Here is a 16766-nt window from a genome sequence, read left to right on the forward strand (position 1 = left end):
TTTACAGCGGGAAAACCCATTGTACACAATTTCATTCATTTCATTACTGCTAGACTGATAATGTGAGCTTAGGCTGAACATAGATATTGCTTATCTAACCTCTGCTGTGCGCGGCATCTGACCAGGCCTGTGCGCGGCATCTGAACAGGCCTGTGCGCGGCATCTGTTCAGGGCTGCGCCCGACGCCTTACCAGGGCTGCGCCCGACGCCTTACCAGGGCTGCGCCCGACGCCTTACCAGGGCTGCGCCCGACATCTCACCAGGGCTGCGTGGTCTCACCAGGGCTATGTCCAGCATCTCAGGAGGGATCATGTGGGGTCTCACGGGTGCAGGTGGCGGGAGGAGTTGGAGTAGATGAGCAGCCCGCGCTGTAAACAGCCATCGCGAGGTCCCCAGCAAGCGCGGGACCTTACGGCAGTATTTTAACATTTAAACCACGGTTATCAGCGCTTGGTATCGGGGCATTTTCACGAGTAGTTAGAGGGGTTATTCAGTCATGTAAAGAAGAAAGTGCACCCTCTTTGAATTTTATGGTTCAGGTCATAAGTATCAAGTTTTAGGACATAATGCAAATCATCTGGTCCTTAGCAGATCTTAGAATTAGGTAAATACAGCCTCAGGTGAACAACACCACATGACATATTAAACCACATGACATATTACAGCGTCTCATTTATTTATTTTACAAACATGAAGCCATGTATGAAAAATTAGGTACACCTTATGAATCAGTAACTTGTAGAACGACCTTTAGCAGCAATAACTTGACGTCATCATTTTCTGTAGGACTTTATCAGTCTCTCACATTGTTGTGGTGTAATACGTCACGTGGTAGTGTTCATCTGAGGCTGTATTTACCTAATTCTAAGACCTGCTAAGAACAAGATGATTTTTTTTTTTCATGACTTGGACTCTACTGAACTGAAGGAGTATATGCAGATCTGCTAATTGGCTGGCTCTGCCAAATGGTCAGTCCCTGACTGGTGGTTTAGTATTTGGTTTCAGCGCCAGGGGAGCCCAGAGAATTTGTTTTCTGCCCTTACAAGTTTAGGTTGGGGAGAATACAGGAACATCATGAACTGAGTTTATAGTAAAGCAGAGAATCTGCTTTAACAAGGACAGAATATACCAAATAAATACATTTTTACATCATATTGATTGTTGCAACAGAATATGTAATGAATTCGCATTTGTGATTACCATCTCCTCCACCCCAATAATGCTACTTAGCGCAGAAAGGACCCTCAACGAGTTTTAACCCCTTCATGACTGAGGCCCTTTTTTCCATTTTTGCACCCATGTTATATTCCACAATTTTTTACTAATTTTGTCAGCTGAATGTAAATCTGGATTAGGCCTGGGTCATGAAAGTTCTTCCAGCGTGTGATAAAACATTTACCTGCAAAATGTGTTATGGGTCAGTGAATATGGCCTTGTGACTACTAGAAACATACAATGCAGTCTATACTCTGATCTAATCTGCCTGTTTTCAGGAATGTGCTGCTTACCCTGAATAATTGGGCGTATTTATACCCCTCCTATACCTCATTATAACATAATAACCTTTGTAGTTGTAATGATATCCAGAGTGTAAGCAATAATTAATGATACAACCTCGGAATGATGATGCCTTGTGCCCTCTCATTATCAGTGGACAATGAAAGGATCTCTATGCCGAAAGAGTGCTTTGGCATGCAACAGTTCACTGATACGATAATAGTGTGTCAGTGTCCATAATTGTTAGTTTAATTCTGGCTTAATGGACATTGCCTCCATTTCAAATCTCTGAAGAACTCTACACTGTATGTAGCTTTTTGCTGTGGTTTTGCCTAATGCAATTGAATATACCTAAGATTTTATACTATTTTGTGCTCAGCAGTATGACTGCCAAAGTGTTTTCAGTAGGGATGCACCGATACCGGTTTTTCGGTATCGAGTACCGATATATTTTTTCCTGGTACTCGCCGATAACAAATACAGATACCGGAAGACAGGTGCCGTGTAATGACTCGGCACCTGGCTTCCTGATAAGCCGGTTGGCGTGTATAGATTTGCCACCTGGCTTCCCGATTAGCAGGGAATCTTTCCCCATGCTCCCCAAAGCATGGAGCTGGCCTTCTGGCCAATCAGGAAGTTGGGCGCCGTGTAATGATGTGGCGCCCGGGTTCCTGATTGGCCAGGAAGCCGGCTCCATGCTCCCTCATCATGAGGTGAAGAGGGAGCATGAAGTCGGCTTCCCGGCCAATCGGAAAGCTTTGCACCTCGTCATTACACGTCACCCGGCTTCCTGATTGGACAGCTTCCCGCCTAATCAGGAAGCCAGGCGCCGTGTAATTGTCGCCCTGATGAAGGGATCCTGTGTGGTCCCAAAACGTCGCTATTTTGTACATGTCAATTGGTCTGATTAAATGGACATCAAAGATATTTACTGAGTTCTGGTGATTTCTGCTTTCCACTGTTTGTTGCACGGTGCCATCCGTGATTGTCAGCACCACTACAAGTACTTTGGCCAGAGTCCTGTGAGAAGTGCAGGGGAACTTACTATTTTCTAATGGCGCGGCGCGCGGCCTCCTGATACCGGAAGTATTGGGCTAGGCATTGGAACATTTGGGCGAGTAAGAGTACTGGCCCAACTACTCGGCATCGGCACCGATACTAGTATCAGTGCATCCTTAGTTTTCAGTATTGTTTTGCAATGCTCTGAAAAACTGTGATCTGTTATCTTGTTATTTAAGTCGCCTTCAAGTTAAAGTACAATTAAAGTCTCCATTTTTTTGCATATTTCTACTGCTAGCAAGTAGTAAATGTATGCAAAAACATGAAAACAAATACACAAATACTTACTGTCTGTGCCACTCGCTCCCGGCTGCTGAACACATCTTCCAAACAGCCCGTGCAGGAGGATGATGGGGTGGGTGCATGCGCAGTGGAGATCACCAGCGGGGAGAAGAGGAGAGACTCAGTAGAAGTGAATGCATGGAGCCGGATAGCGTGCACGCCGGACAGACACCGCGGGACACAACTGAAACCGCATTCTGCGCTGCAACAGAGGCTGGCACCAGCGCCGGAGGGACTGCTGGAAACTAGTGGAAGGAAAAAGATGTTCGGATCAAAAGGCATCACATAAGGTAAGTGTTAAAAGCAGAAACAGAATGGGGGGGGCGTGACTTTAATGTCACTTTAACATGTATGATGTAAGCTTGAACATAAACGGCCTGCTTCTTTTACATTAACCCCTTCGTGACTGACGACGTACAGTGTACGTCGCCAGCATCGGGGCTGTTTAAACAGACTCCCGGCGACCTGATTTGACACTTAGGTGCGATGGTACTCCTTGAAGTAGATTAATTACTTCCAACCTTGGAAGCACTCCTCATCAGGCACGCAGATTTTCCAATTGCTTAATGAATCTCTCTACAGTTTTGCTATGCTTCCCTCTCTTTAGTGAGGAGAGTGTACATTTCTCTAGGGCAGTGGTGGCGAACCTTGGCACTCCAGCTGTTCCAAAACTACAAATCCCAACATGCATCTGCCTCTGGGAGTTATGTCTGTGGCTGTCAGAGCCTTGCAATGCCTCATGGGACTTGTAGTTCCAAAACAGCTGGAGTGCCAAGGTTCGCCACCACTGCTCTAGGGTTATGTTGGGTTCCAGCACTGCAGACAAAAGAGATATCTCCCTGCGAGAGACGGGTGGGAAGACATCTGTCCAATTGGCTGACTCTGCCAAATTGTCAGTCCCTCAGTCACTAGACTGGTGATTTGGTATTTGATTTTGGCACCGGAAGGAACCGAACTATGGATGGAGCTTGCATGTCCATATGTACAGTGGCCAGGCCATTGCAAGGTGCAAGTACAAGAGCCCTGGCTGGCAACACTAGGATTACCTTCTATTGGTTCATGAAAAACAAAAAGGCATGGGTAGGGGGTCGTTGTATCTTGGCTCATTGAGATTTACTGATGAAGAGCATGATAAAACAAGGCCATGTTCATCAAAGGTAAAGTTCACTTTTTTGAAAACTATTATAAATGCACACTTCTTCCATACAGAAAAATGGGCATTTATTTATTTCTGTATTGTGTCCAGTAAAGCGGTGCAAACCCGATCAGTGCCCACCAGTTAGTTGGACTGGTTTTGGATGTCTAACTTGTGTCTAAAATCCATTACTGTACATGTAGAAGAATATATACAGTGGGGCAAAAAAGTATTTAGTCAGCCACCAATTGTGCAAGTTCTCCCACTTAAAAAGATGATAGAGGCCTGTAATTGGCATCATAAAGGATCCACGAGTCCGTTTACATGATGTCAGTGCCGTTGATGTAATCCTTATGTTTAGAGGCAGCTAAAAAGGATTAAAAAAAAGTCAATTTGTTTTTATATTTGGTTATGATATAAGTTGGATGTGGACCCATTACGGGAACACTTCCCACTGATGATAAATACTGTCTGCTGTGAGGTATTTATTGCTGTATACTTCCCAGTTGAGGAGATTCCCCTCATTTCCTGTCTATGACACAGGGCCTGGAACTCAAGGTAAAACTCCCGAACAGGGGAACAGTAACGAAAAACTCTGACATAGTATCTAAACCCTACCCCCACTATAAGCCAAAAACAATTATCATTGTTTGCCATAACAATTCTTTTCAGCAATGAAAGCAGAAAATTAGAATCTGTTTGATAGCTATAATTTTTATAGCCATATGATATAATGATTGCAATTTCTGCAAAAAAACATTTACACCACAGCCGCAAGGTACATTATATTTCTAATTATAATTATTACATTATAATGTCTTGTTTTACAATCAGTGGCATTTAGTTTAGCTAGTAAAAAAAACTTCAGACAACTGCATAATAAAATAAATACAAAGAATGATGAAACAGTAGTGAGAGCCCTGCCCATATAGGCTTACATGTAAGGTGATAATGTGCGCCTTGTCAGGTAGAGTAGGTGGAAACAGTGATGAATCCGTAATTAAATTAAACCTAAACTAGTAAATCTTTAGAAGGGCAGAAAACAAATTCTCTGGGCTCCCTCTGGAGCCGAAACCAAATACCAAACCACCAGTCAGGGACTGACCATTTGGCAGAGTCAGACAATTGGTTGTCATGCACATCTGCTCCAGATTTCGACTGCTCGACTTTGATATATTCCCCTCAATATATTTTTCATATCTCCATTTTGCAGGCCTTTGCAATCTTCTTTCTCAATTTCAATAACAGGAAACTCTGACTGTCCTAATTGAAAGGTTAGACTGAGATCCCCCTCTTTAACATCATCTATTGATATTTTTGTTAGTGACACTAAACTCAGGAGCTATGCCTAAGAATGTGCTTTGTAGAGTAATCCCCGCTCCAAACTCGCACTTGTGATGGACTACAATCTCAATACAAATTATTAAACTAAACCTGAGATTGTAGTCCATCACAGGATTGTTTGGAGCGGTGACTACTTTACAACATACACAGGGACCATGGGGAACAGGACAGTGTCAGCACCAATTCAGAGATGATTTGAGGATCTACAGCCGAGTGATACACAAATAAGATACAGTCAGTTTATATAATTAAAAAGATAAATTGCCCTTCAACTATTTCACAGCAGCGGCTGTGAAGGGAAAAGTTGCTCGCACTGACCGCCCCTGTGCCTCCTCCGAACTATATGCTGCCACAGCACCGGCCCAGCCTGCGAGGCAATTGCCCTCCAGCTTAGTCCGCCCCTGTCAGTGGGTCCCCCTAGGTCAGCCGCACCGGCTACACCTCTGGTAGGTCCGCCCCTGATGGTATGTCCCTCAGTGTCCTCACGTCCTATACACTGTCTATTGAGCGTGATGACTTTAAGGACCTTAGACCGCTGCAGCGGAGGGAAAGAGATACTGGAAGGACCGGATCTCTCAACAAGCTGGCTCGGAGTTTGCAGGTGAGTATATAGCTTTTTTTTATTATTAGTATTTTTGTCCCTAGACAAAAATGAGCTGTTAACCCTTGCAGTGCGGGAGTATCCCCACTGCAAGGGTTAATCATCAAGGATTAGAGAGTTCTAGATCATATGTGAGTGTGTTTCTAGTAAAGGGAAATTCCAAATGTGTAGAAGAGGGGCCTCAGGGAAATGTATCTGGAAATTAGTGACTAAATGTGTGTAAGAGTCGCATTATAGAAACGTTTAGGATAGTGTAGTTTTGAAGTTTTTGTCTTGATTAGATCATATAATTCATTATATCCAGAGCGCTGGCATCGGTTATATTCTAGTATCAGTAGAGTGGAAACTCCGTCTTTTCTGATGATCTGCTAATTACTAGTGAGGAATATAGTGATTTTCATGGTTGCTTCTCTTCTTAATTGGCAGCCAGTAAAGTGATAATTTAGAAGAACAAGGAGGCAGGTGGATGTGTCGAGCTGTATAGGATAGCATTGATTGGCATGGGGTGCAAGATTGTTTATTGGCAGGAGGGAGTTAACAGTATTTATTTTGAGAACTGATGAGAGCATTCATTGTATTTAAGCTTTGTCATGTCATGAGTTCAAAACAGGTTTGAGAAATGCTTTGTAGTTTGTAGACAAAATGTTGGTGATCTGTAGATGGAAAGCAGCTCTTACCTGTAAGCAGTGAGTTCGAGTTGCTGCATTTATTTGTGTGCTTTTGACAGTGACTGTTATTTGGATGAGTAAAATTGAGAGAGAGAGAGAAGTAATATCTATGACATCATTCTTTCAGTCAGCTCATATAAAATATTGAATTGTCTGGTATAAGTGCAGCTGCTGGACTCTTTTATTTGACCATAATGCACTGCACACACTGAATGAAGTATGTAAGCTGTTTGTGTTAAATTGGTAAAATATGGATTTTTAAAAATAATGATACAACTGTTCAAATCTAGACACATTGTTTGGTCTGCCATAGAGGACATGTAAATCTAACCTGTTCTTTTTATTACAAATAAGAGTATAAGGACAAATTCTGTTTGACTCTTGTGGTAAATATTTTCATTTTTTTTTTCTCTTTTTAATACTAATTAATGGTGTGTAATATAATTGTCATTGGTTGTAATGACATATGCCTGAAATAAGTACTTTCAGTTCACGTAAATGCATCATGCTTAAAGTGACATTAAACCCTCAGATTTTTTAACATAAACCAATACTGTAATGTGCGCCTTACTGTAATCCATGGTTGTTTCCCTTCACTTTGCTGCTCTTCCTTTTAAATCCTCATGTCTTCTCATGCTGGGGGAGAACTTCCCTTTGCAGCTGAGTGCCTCTTCCTGTAGTGCTGGCTCAGGTTGCAAACCTACACACAGACACCATGTATCCATTTCAGAGAAAAGGCAGTCTGCTGCAAAACAGAAGTTCTGCCCAGCATGAGAAGAGATACAGATTTAAAAGGAAGAGCAGCAAAGTGAAGGGAAACAACCATGGATTACAGTAAGGCGCACATTACAGTATTGTTTTATGTTAAATCTGAGGGTTTAATGTCACTTTAAGTTGTGGTGTTTGTATTCATCACATGGGAATTGTAGAATGAGCAAAAAATCCCCATGAGAAATGTTCTCTTTTTAATCACCATGATTCCACCAATTAGTTGTCCAGCAACCACAGACTGCATTCTATTCTAGGTGCGTCAGAAGGCACATTGGTCATCATAAAGTACAAACCAAAAACCTCCAAATACTGCTTGTGTTAGAAAGCCTCAGGAGCTGAGAAAGAAATTTGATTGGCACCATTTTTATTTATATTTTACATCAGTAATGGCAGAACTAAAGGGGAAAATGTCTGAACTGTTGGCATCCTCAGACCACAGTGGGTGCAATCTCTCATTCCCCTTCAAATTCCCCCTCTGCTTCTGCCCTCCTTGAATAAGAAGATAATGAAGAACGGGCTGTTTCAGTTCCATGGACTCAGCCCAGAACCTTTTCTCCTGACGATTGCTTCCACACTCCAGGACACTTTTTTTCTGTCATTGTGGACGCCATGCATGACTGCTTACAGTTAGAACCACTTGCGTCAGCCTTGCCAAAAGTCACTAGTCTGGGTTCCTTAAAAATGCCCAAACCTGCCAAATGCTTCCTTGTGTTTTTGCTATTACAGCCGGTGTTGTACTGTGATTGGGATCACCTCGAAGAACTGTTGATATCTCCTAAATTGTGTGCTCAGAAATACCCTATTGAGGAAGATTTCCTTAAGAAATGGGTTGTGCCTGTTCTAGATCAGCTATCTCTTGTTTAACCACTTGATAGTTAAAGCAAGCAATAGCAGCCGTGAGTATGGTATCATTTTTTTCAGTCAATCCAGTAATGGTTCTTCCCAGACCCCACCCTAGGCGACCTGAGTCCACACTTCCTAATTAATGAGTTTAGCAATTGTTTACAATATTTCTATTGTGATGGAGTGTGTTTATGAAGGACTCAGATATATACAATATGAAAAAATATATTTATTTGATTTTAAATTCTTGTTGGTTTAAAAGATTCATGCAGTTCAATAAAATATTGTTTACAACTTCTCTTGTGTTGATGTTCATGTGCAATTCACAAATACATGTATCTAATTCTATGACTATTGCTGATTGGTATATTCGCAAACCGTATTTCATACATTTTCAATACATTCATGTGGATAAGAATATACACATAATTGATACTTTCTTTTACAGGTATATTACTATTTGATGAGTCCCCTACGCGTTACGCCCAGAAAGGCTTCCTCAGGGGGATATATTCACTCTGTATGTTTGTGTATACCGACTTTCAGCAATAATCTGTTTTTTCAAAAAGAAAGAATATATATCATATAATACCATATATATTAATATTGAACCACAGGATGGAATCAACATACAATCTATCAGTAAACTTCCATTCATTTCATTTTCAGTTTCTAGTTATATATATACTTTAATGATATTTCCATTTTCAATGAAATATCAATATTTATCTTTTTCATTTTGTTATTGATAGCTTGATATTTTATGCATGGGGAATTTTTTCTCCTCAGTATACACTCAGGAGGGAAACGGGTTTGACACACATGATAAAACTCCCAGTTTAACTCAAAATATACCCCAGTGGTTGACGGAAACCAGAATACAACAAAGACTTAAAATGCTCAATGCAAACAAAGCAGTGGGTCCGGATAACCTGCACCCCAAGGTACTTAAGGAATTAAGCCAGGTTATAACTAGCCCATTAATCCTCATTTTTAAGGACTCCTTAATGACTGGTAGGATCCCCGGTGATTGGCGGAGGGCTACGGTAGTCCCAATATTCAAAAAGGGGGCTAGGTGCCAACCTGGGAACTATAGGCCGGTCAGTCTAACATCGGTAGTTTGTAAAATGCTAGAGGGATTTTTTTCAGCCAACTCCTGGCTATACAGTAAATGTGATGTGGCTGGCTACAGAGCTGCCAGATCACTTACAGGCCTTTCATCTTTCCCAATCCATGGTATCCAAATCTAAGCCAGTCTTTCAATTACATTGGAAGTCCTGTCCCTCCAAGCCTGCAGACCTGTGAAAAAGCCTGCCTCCTAGGTTTGGGACATTCCGGATGCTTAGATCCAGAACGTCTTAACCAAGGATTACAAGCTAGAATTTCACTCCTTGCCTTTTTCCTTGCTATCAAATTTACCAAGCTTACCCAAAGACGGGCAGATCTTTTTAATGCCTTGGGTCAGCTCTTTGTTTGGAGGGTCATAGTCCCTGTACAAGAGGCACAAATGTTCCCAGGACGTGAAGGATGGATATTTGCAGATCCCCATTTTTCCTGCCCGTCAACGCTAACTGCGTTTCCGCTGTGAGAACACAACCCTAAAAATGTCCTGCCCTTCCATTCAGCCTGTCCGCTGCACCTTGGGCCTTTGCAAAGGTAGTGTCCTCTGTGTTGGCGCTGATTTGGTTTCAGGGGATTCCCATAGTGGGGTACAAAGTCTTCCCTAGCATTGTGGATCTCCAGCGCGGTTTTGGAATTGGTAAAATCCCCCCAGGCTGGTAAGGAATCTCGGTTTAAGGGACCTGGGCAATGGAGGAATCATGTCAGCTTTGTCTCCAACCACCCAACCAGGAATTCGGTTGGGCAGTTAACCATCAGGAATGCACCCAAAGGGAAATGGACCTAATCCTGGCTTTGGTCGAACATGTCCCAACCCTGCACCATACAAGGCATAGACAATTGGATGGTGGACTTCCTTAGTTGTCCGGTGCTGGATTCCACAGAATGTTCCCTTCACCCGCAGGTGTTTTTAGGACCTTCTGTCTCAAGTGGCAGACACCCCACAAGCATCTCCTGGCGTCTGGGTTCAATAAACAAGTTTGACAGATTTTCCGCCAGAAACAGGGATCCTTGGCCCTTCGCTGTCGTCCTCCTGAAACTTGCCTTTTTTGCTGGATCAAGACAAAGGGCATTTTGGTGAACAACATTGCTCCCAACTGGCTGAGGGGACCATAGTATGCAAATGTAATCAAATTCCTGGCAGACTCTATGTGGGCACTTTGGATCGTCCACATCTACTGTTTCAAGGACTGGTATTGCACCCTGCTTCTTATCGCTGGCTTTAACGGCCTGGCTGCTGAAGTTCAGATCTTGAAGTACAGAGGCAACTCGGAAGCTGTCATCTCTGTCCTTCTGAAAGCTAGAAAGTCGTCCTCCTGCAAAGTCTACCATTGTGCCGGAACGGCTTATGTTGCTTGACATGCAGAAAGGAAGTTCCATCCCAGCAGGTTCTCAGTGGGACACATCTTATCTTTCCCCCCAGTCCTAGTCTAAATCAGTGTTTAGCCCCGAGTACTATAAAGGAAAATTTCATCCTTGGCGATTCTATTCCCGAGATCACTTGTCTTTATCACTTTCTAATTCAGGCCTATGTGCCTGACGTCACTCATGTTGTTCCCCCTATATGCACTCTATATGACTTCGTGTGACCTCAACTTAGTTCTGTTGGCTCTGCGGAAGCCTCCCTTTGAAATGCTTAAACCCATTCCTCTGACCCTACTCACTTGCAAGGTTGCTTTCTTCTCACCATGACTTCAACTAGTCGTGTTTCTGAGTTGGATACTTTTATGTGTAAAGAGCCCGTTTTGGTTGTCCACAAGGATAGGGTGCTACTGAGACCAAGGCCTTTTCTTCGTAGGGTCTTTGCCTTCCACCTTAACCAGGACATTGGTTTACCATCCTTATGTCATGCACCAAAACATCCTAATTAAGTTTCTGTTCACTGTTTAGACATGGTTCGGGCTGTTGGAGTACCTCTTTTCTACAGCTTCTATACGCAAATTTGACTTGCTCTTCGTCATTCCTGAAGGTCCCCACATGGGGCAGCCAGCTTTTTTGCTCCACTATCACAAAGTGGATTTGGTGAACTTTCTCTTCCTATGAGTTGAAGTATAAGGTTCCCCCTTTCCAGTTGGGACTCACTCTACTAGGAGTGTTGGTGCTTCTTGGGCCTCTCAACATCAAGCTTTGGTTTTCCAAATCTGCAAGGTCCACCTGGTCCTCTGTTCATACTTTTGCCAAGTTTTACCAGGTGGGTGTTAAGTCCTGTTATCTGGTTTTTGCTGTGTTGCCCGCCCCTCTGTTGAACTACTATTGGAAATCCCATTTCTTCATTATTTAACTCCCTTTGTCCTCTGATGCATGATCAAGAAAACAGGATTTTTGTCTTACTTGTAAAATCTGTTTCTTAAAGTGCATCACAGGGCACAGGAGCCTCCCCTCTTGTTTCTGTAATCCACACTTGTGCTACAAAACAACGGCAGGCTGGGAGTGGGAGGAGTTATACACGGCTTTGCTAACAACTTTGATTTGGATTTTGCAGCTACTACCCTGTTTCCCCAAAAATAAGACCTAGTACTTTTTTGGGGAATTGCTAAAATATAAGACCTACCCCGAAAATAAGACCTAGTTGTGACCATTCCCAGGGCCGGTGCTGGTATAAGGGGGAACTTGAAGAGCCGCAGGAGAGAATCAGCGGTGCCAATGAAGCCAGCGCTAGAGGGAGCAGATGCTTCCTCTATAGCGCTGGCTCCTGTCACTGGCAGAGTGATACCAAATGCTCTCCGCCTGTGAGGAATCGATAGTGAAAGAGCGTTTCGCTCATTCTGGCCAGCGATTGGTTACCAAATTGCTCACCAAATTGCTCTTGGAAAGGTACGGCATCCCTGATTGCCCTGATCACCCTATTCTTAACTTTGCCATTTTGGATTATTTAATTTGGATTTGCGTTAACTTTGGATTGTTGTACATTAAAAAAAATAAGACCTACCCCGGAAATAAGACCTAGTGTGGTTTTTTTTAAGCCAAAAAAAAAAAAATATAAGACTTATGTCTTATTTTTGGGGAAACACGGTACATGTGACTGAAAATTGCCATCTGTTCAAGTTTTAACTCCCTGGTGGATATTTATCAAAACTGGAGCAGACAAAATGTGGAATAGATGTGCGTGGCAACCAATCAAATTGTCTCTTCTGTTTGTACAGTTAAGATTTGAAAATGAAAGAGAGAAGCGGATTGGTTGCCATGCACAACTGCTCCAGATTTGATAAATTCCATTCTCTGTGTGTTGGTGTGTTCCCCAAAAATTGCATTTTACCCGTAGGACAAAAAATCCTTTTTTCTTCCTTGATGCTGGGCTAATTGTTGAAAGTGACTTCTTTCTCTCCACATGAAAGGACATAATTGCTTAAGGGGTTGTTTTGCCAGGCTTTTGTTTGCATCAGAGGGGTTTGCATTGCTATGTACTTTTTGAAGAAGGTTGAATGCACCGGTCAGTGAATTCTGAATGATAATCAGAAACATCTCAAACTGATGTCTGTGAAGGTTCTCGTTCATCCAGGTCATGGTATATCTGTAAAATAATCAGTCAAGGCAACTGGACTTCCTGTATTTTTCTTTAAGACATTTCAATGGACATCGGACCAGCTTTCTCAATTCAGAATGACTTGTACAAAAATTCTCTAGGAATAAATATGGTGAATGTCGTTCCAAGCCACATAATCTGTTAGTCGCAACCAAGTGTTGATTGCATTTGCATAAGTGGAGCTAGGAGGTGTTATTAACCTGCCCAGAGAGAGGTGTTAAAACAGCATGTTTTTAAAAAAACATCACATCCCTGTCTGCATTAAACTCAGCAATGCTCCGAGGCAACAACTGGTTCACCCAAAAGACCCAACGCCAAAACACAAGATGAACAACATTGTGTATGCAATCCAGTGCAGTGAGGAGTGCTCAGAATTATATGTCAGTGAAACAAAACAGCAGCTACACCAGCGTATGGCACAGCATAGAAGAGTCAAACCCTCTGGTCAGGATTCGGCAGTGTACCTACATCTAAAGGAAAAAGGTCACTCCTTTGAAGACAGTCAAGTACGCATCCTAGACAGGGAGGACGACTGGTTTAAATGAGGTATGAAAGAGGCCATTTATGTAAAAATGGAGAAGCCAAGCTTGAATGGACAGGTTACTAACACCTCCTAGACTCCAATTATTGCCCATCTGAATGAGGCCTAATAATGTACAGCACTGGGTTTTTTACAGATGTACTTGACTCTCAGCTTGCTTCAGGACTAAAGAGCAACATTTATTTTAATGAATAAGGAAAACAAATCATAGGAGAGCCATCCTCTCCTAATTAGGAAATTCTCCAGTGTAATACAGAGCGAATGCCATGGTTTAATGCAGGTTCCCTGCCACAGGCCTACATTTTAGGAATAACTTGTATAATTCAGGCTGTTGTGAAGTATACACTAGTGTCCAACGGAGAGCAGATAGTTGTGTGGTATAAGGGGTCATTAGTTATACCTGTGTTAAGTTCCAGGGCCTCCTTGGCCATACAGAAATCAGTTATATGATTTTGTAGCTAAACTTTGGCAGTCTTATTTGGTTGTGTTAATCTGTCAGGTTTAAAAAAAATATGCACACCTGTAGGCACCATAAGGTCCCTGCAGTTATTTGCAGTATATTATCCAGACAGCCCTCTAGTGTACACTTCACTGAATTAGGATCCATTCTTTCACAAAGGGCCTCGACTTCTCTGAAGTTCAACCAACCTTCTACTCCACTATTCATTGAATATGCTGCAGTTGGGTAGTTAATATTGCAAATACTATTTTTTAATGTTTGCCCTTACTAACAGGTTCACTTTTCACAAATAAAAGAGAACCCTGCACAGGGGAAAACAATTTTTATCTGATTGGTGGAATTCAAGTAGCACAGAACATGTCTTAAACCTTTCGCTGCCGAGCCCTCCGGAACATTTTTCAAATCAGCTGGCCACGCCATTTTTGCAATTTTTCCCATTAATTTGGTAAAAGACCCCCCAAACAATATATTTCTCTCCCGTTCATTGAAGGACACAGGGAACAGATCGGAGATCATGTACTGTAGGGTAATATCGCCACCTGCAGGAGAAGGACGCTAGGCACAAAAAACTAAAGACCAATTACAGCCTAGGGGCGGCCCCTGCTGGTGGCCAAACCCCCCACCTGCTGACAAGTCTCCAGTTTTTTGCCTAGCGTCAGGAGTAAGGAGCTAAGAATTACTTCGTAATTGCGCTTTTTTGCGAAAAGGTAACAAAAATGAAGGTACGCAAAACTGTAAATAAGCGACTTATGTAAAAAATTGTTTTTGCGCTGTGTTGGTGTGTGTGTTGTGATAAAATGATACAGGCTTATATTTAATTGCAACACAAGGTATCGCAACGCATGCCAATTCGTCGCCATGCGCTGCCACAGTTAATTTAATGTTTTTTTCTTAAAGAAAAAAAAATACATTAAAAAAAGCATGCACTGCGATGCCTTCTTACAACGCACTGCATGTGCATGGTGTGTGCCACAATATGTGTATGTTATGTGTGGGAAGGGGGGGTTGTGCTTTTTTTTGTTTTTGTTTTTTTTCCACTTTTTATTTATTTTTAAATAATTTTATTTAGTTTTACATTTTTTTTTTAAATTTTACTTTTGTTTTACATTTTTTATTTATTTTTTTATTTTGTATTTATTTTTTTACTGTTGGGGGGGCTACGGTGAAATATCTGGGGTCTAAACAGACCCCTGACATTTCCCTTTTGAAATAGAAAAAGAAATTGAGGACGCAGAGTTGTGATGCCGAAGGATCTAGCTGTAGCTTCGGCTGATCCTTCGGCCAAATGACAGTTTAGCATCTCCTCGTTACCTAGTAACCAGGGGACGCTGGACTATCATTACACACTGAGAACACTGAGGTGCTGCCATGATATCACAGCGGCTCCGCCGGGTTCTCAGTGTGTAATGACAGTTCAGCATCTCCTGGTTACCTAGTAACCAGGGGACGCTGGACTTTCATGAGAGCTTGTCGGAGCCGGCTTTGATATCACCGCCGGCTCCGACGAGCTCTCATTGTAATGACAGCTGGTCACCCCGCCAGCCGACGCTTGCTCCTCCGCCCCCCGCTGGAGATTTTGTATTATCCCCGTTGCCACAGCCCCTTCAAGCGGGGGACAGCAGCGGGGATCCATGGAGTCACAGATGAGACGTATTAATTTGAAGGGGACAGTCCGGGGAACAGTTCTAGTATAAGCTCATGGTCGCTAGCAGAACTGTAATTGCCAGGTCCGTATGGCATACGGACCTGGCCAGCCGGGAACACTTTTGTTCCTCCGTATGCCGTACGTCCTTGGCAGGGAAAGGGTTAAAGAGTAAGTATAGTTAAAGAAAAGCTGACAAGTAGGGGTTTTTTTTATGACAGAAGAGACGGTCAAGGGAATTTATCAAAATCTGGAGCAGCTGTGTCTGACAATCAATCAGCTTCTCTCTTCAGTTTGTTGAGTTAAAGTGACATTGAAGTCAAAAGTCCCCACCCCACAATGCTAATGTAAGGACTTACCTTAAGGGCCCGTCCACACCAGATGCAGTGCGTTAGGGCCCGATTCTGGCCAGAACGCACTGCATCGCATTGCGGCCGGCTCACTTTTTTGTGGGGCAGGAGGGCGTGGCGGGCCATTGAAGTGAATGGCACCGTAGCCACGCCCTCCGGCCGTTATGAGATCGGCTGCACGGGATCACAAGGCACATTATGCCTGCGGTCCGGTCCGATCAAAATAGTGCTTGCAGCATTGTAATTGCACCGGACCGCAGGCATAATGCGTAGCGATCTCATTGAGGCAGGAGGGTGTGGCTACGGTGCCATTCACTTCAATCAACCCTCCTGCCCCACAAAAAAGTGAGCCGGCCGCAATGCGATGCAGTGCGTTCTGGCCAGAATCGGGCCCGAACGCACTGCATTTGGTGTGAAAGGTGGATGCTGATTGGTTGCCATGCACAGCTGCTCCAGTTTTCATACATTTCCCCTCTCTGTGTGTCTCTCCTGTCATAATTGCTCCTCTCTGTCAGAGCTGTGCATGTGCTGCTTAATGCACAAGCTTTGCAAGGTCCTGCGCCGAGCTGAAGTTTTATATACCAGTGTTTGAATTGTTAACTTTTAGTGTCATTGTTAACTGTCTTGACAAAGGGCAGGGATGCCTGAAACGTTGCTGAAATACTTGTCACTGAATGAGCAATACAAAATCTATCATGCACTATTTGTCTTTCCAGGCAAAGGTGCAGCTGCTTTTGGTGATTATATCTGGAACAAGAGATGACCTCTATGGTGCCATAAAAAAGCTGTGTTGTGTGAAGTCCCCAGTTCCATCACAGGTGAGTAGTGGACCCAGTTTGTGGAGGGGATGTATGTGGATCATACATCCTTATAAAAAAAAAAAAAAAAACCTTACAAACGGGGCCCCCAACACACTTTGAAGTTGGCCTCC

At 43.0% G+C, this 16766-nt stretch overlaps 1 protein-coding gene across 1 annotated transcript in view; it reads left to right on the forward strand.

The window, feature by feature from the left end:
• PIWIL2 (piwi like RNA-mediated gene silencing 2) overlaps window positions 1-16766 on the forward strand; it is a 92243-nt gene that overhangs the window by 61855 nt on the left and 13622 nt on the right. The window contains exon 16 of the mRNA XM_018570216.1: window positions 16552-16653. Coding sequence (XP_018425718.1) covers window positions 16552-16653 — 102 coding nt within the window. The remainder of the gene's footprint in view (window positions 1-16551; window positions 16654-16766) is intronic.

Source organism: Nanorana parkeri, unplaced genomic scaffold, assembly GCF_000935625.1.
Source record: "Nanorana parkeri isolate BGI_ZX_2015 unplaced genomic scaffold, ASM93562v1 scaffold1480, whole genome shotgun sequence".
In the NCBI taxonomy this organism is placed as follows: Eukaryota; Metazoa; Chordata; class Amphibia; order Anura; family Dicroglossidae; genus Nanorana; species Nanorana parkeri.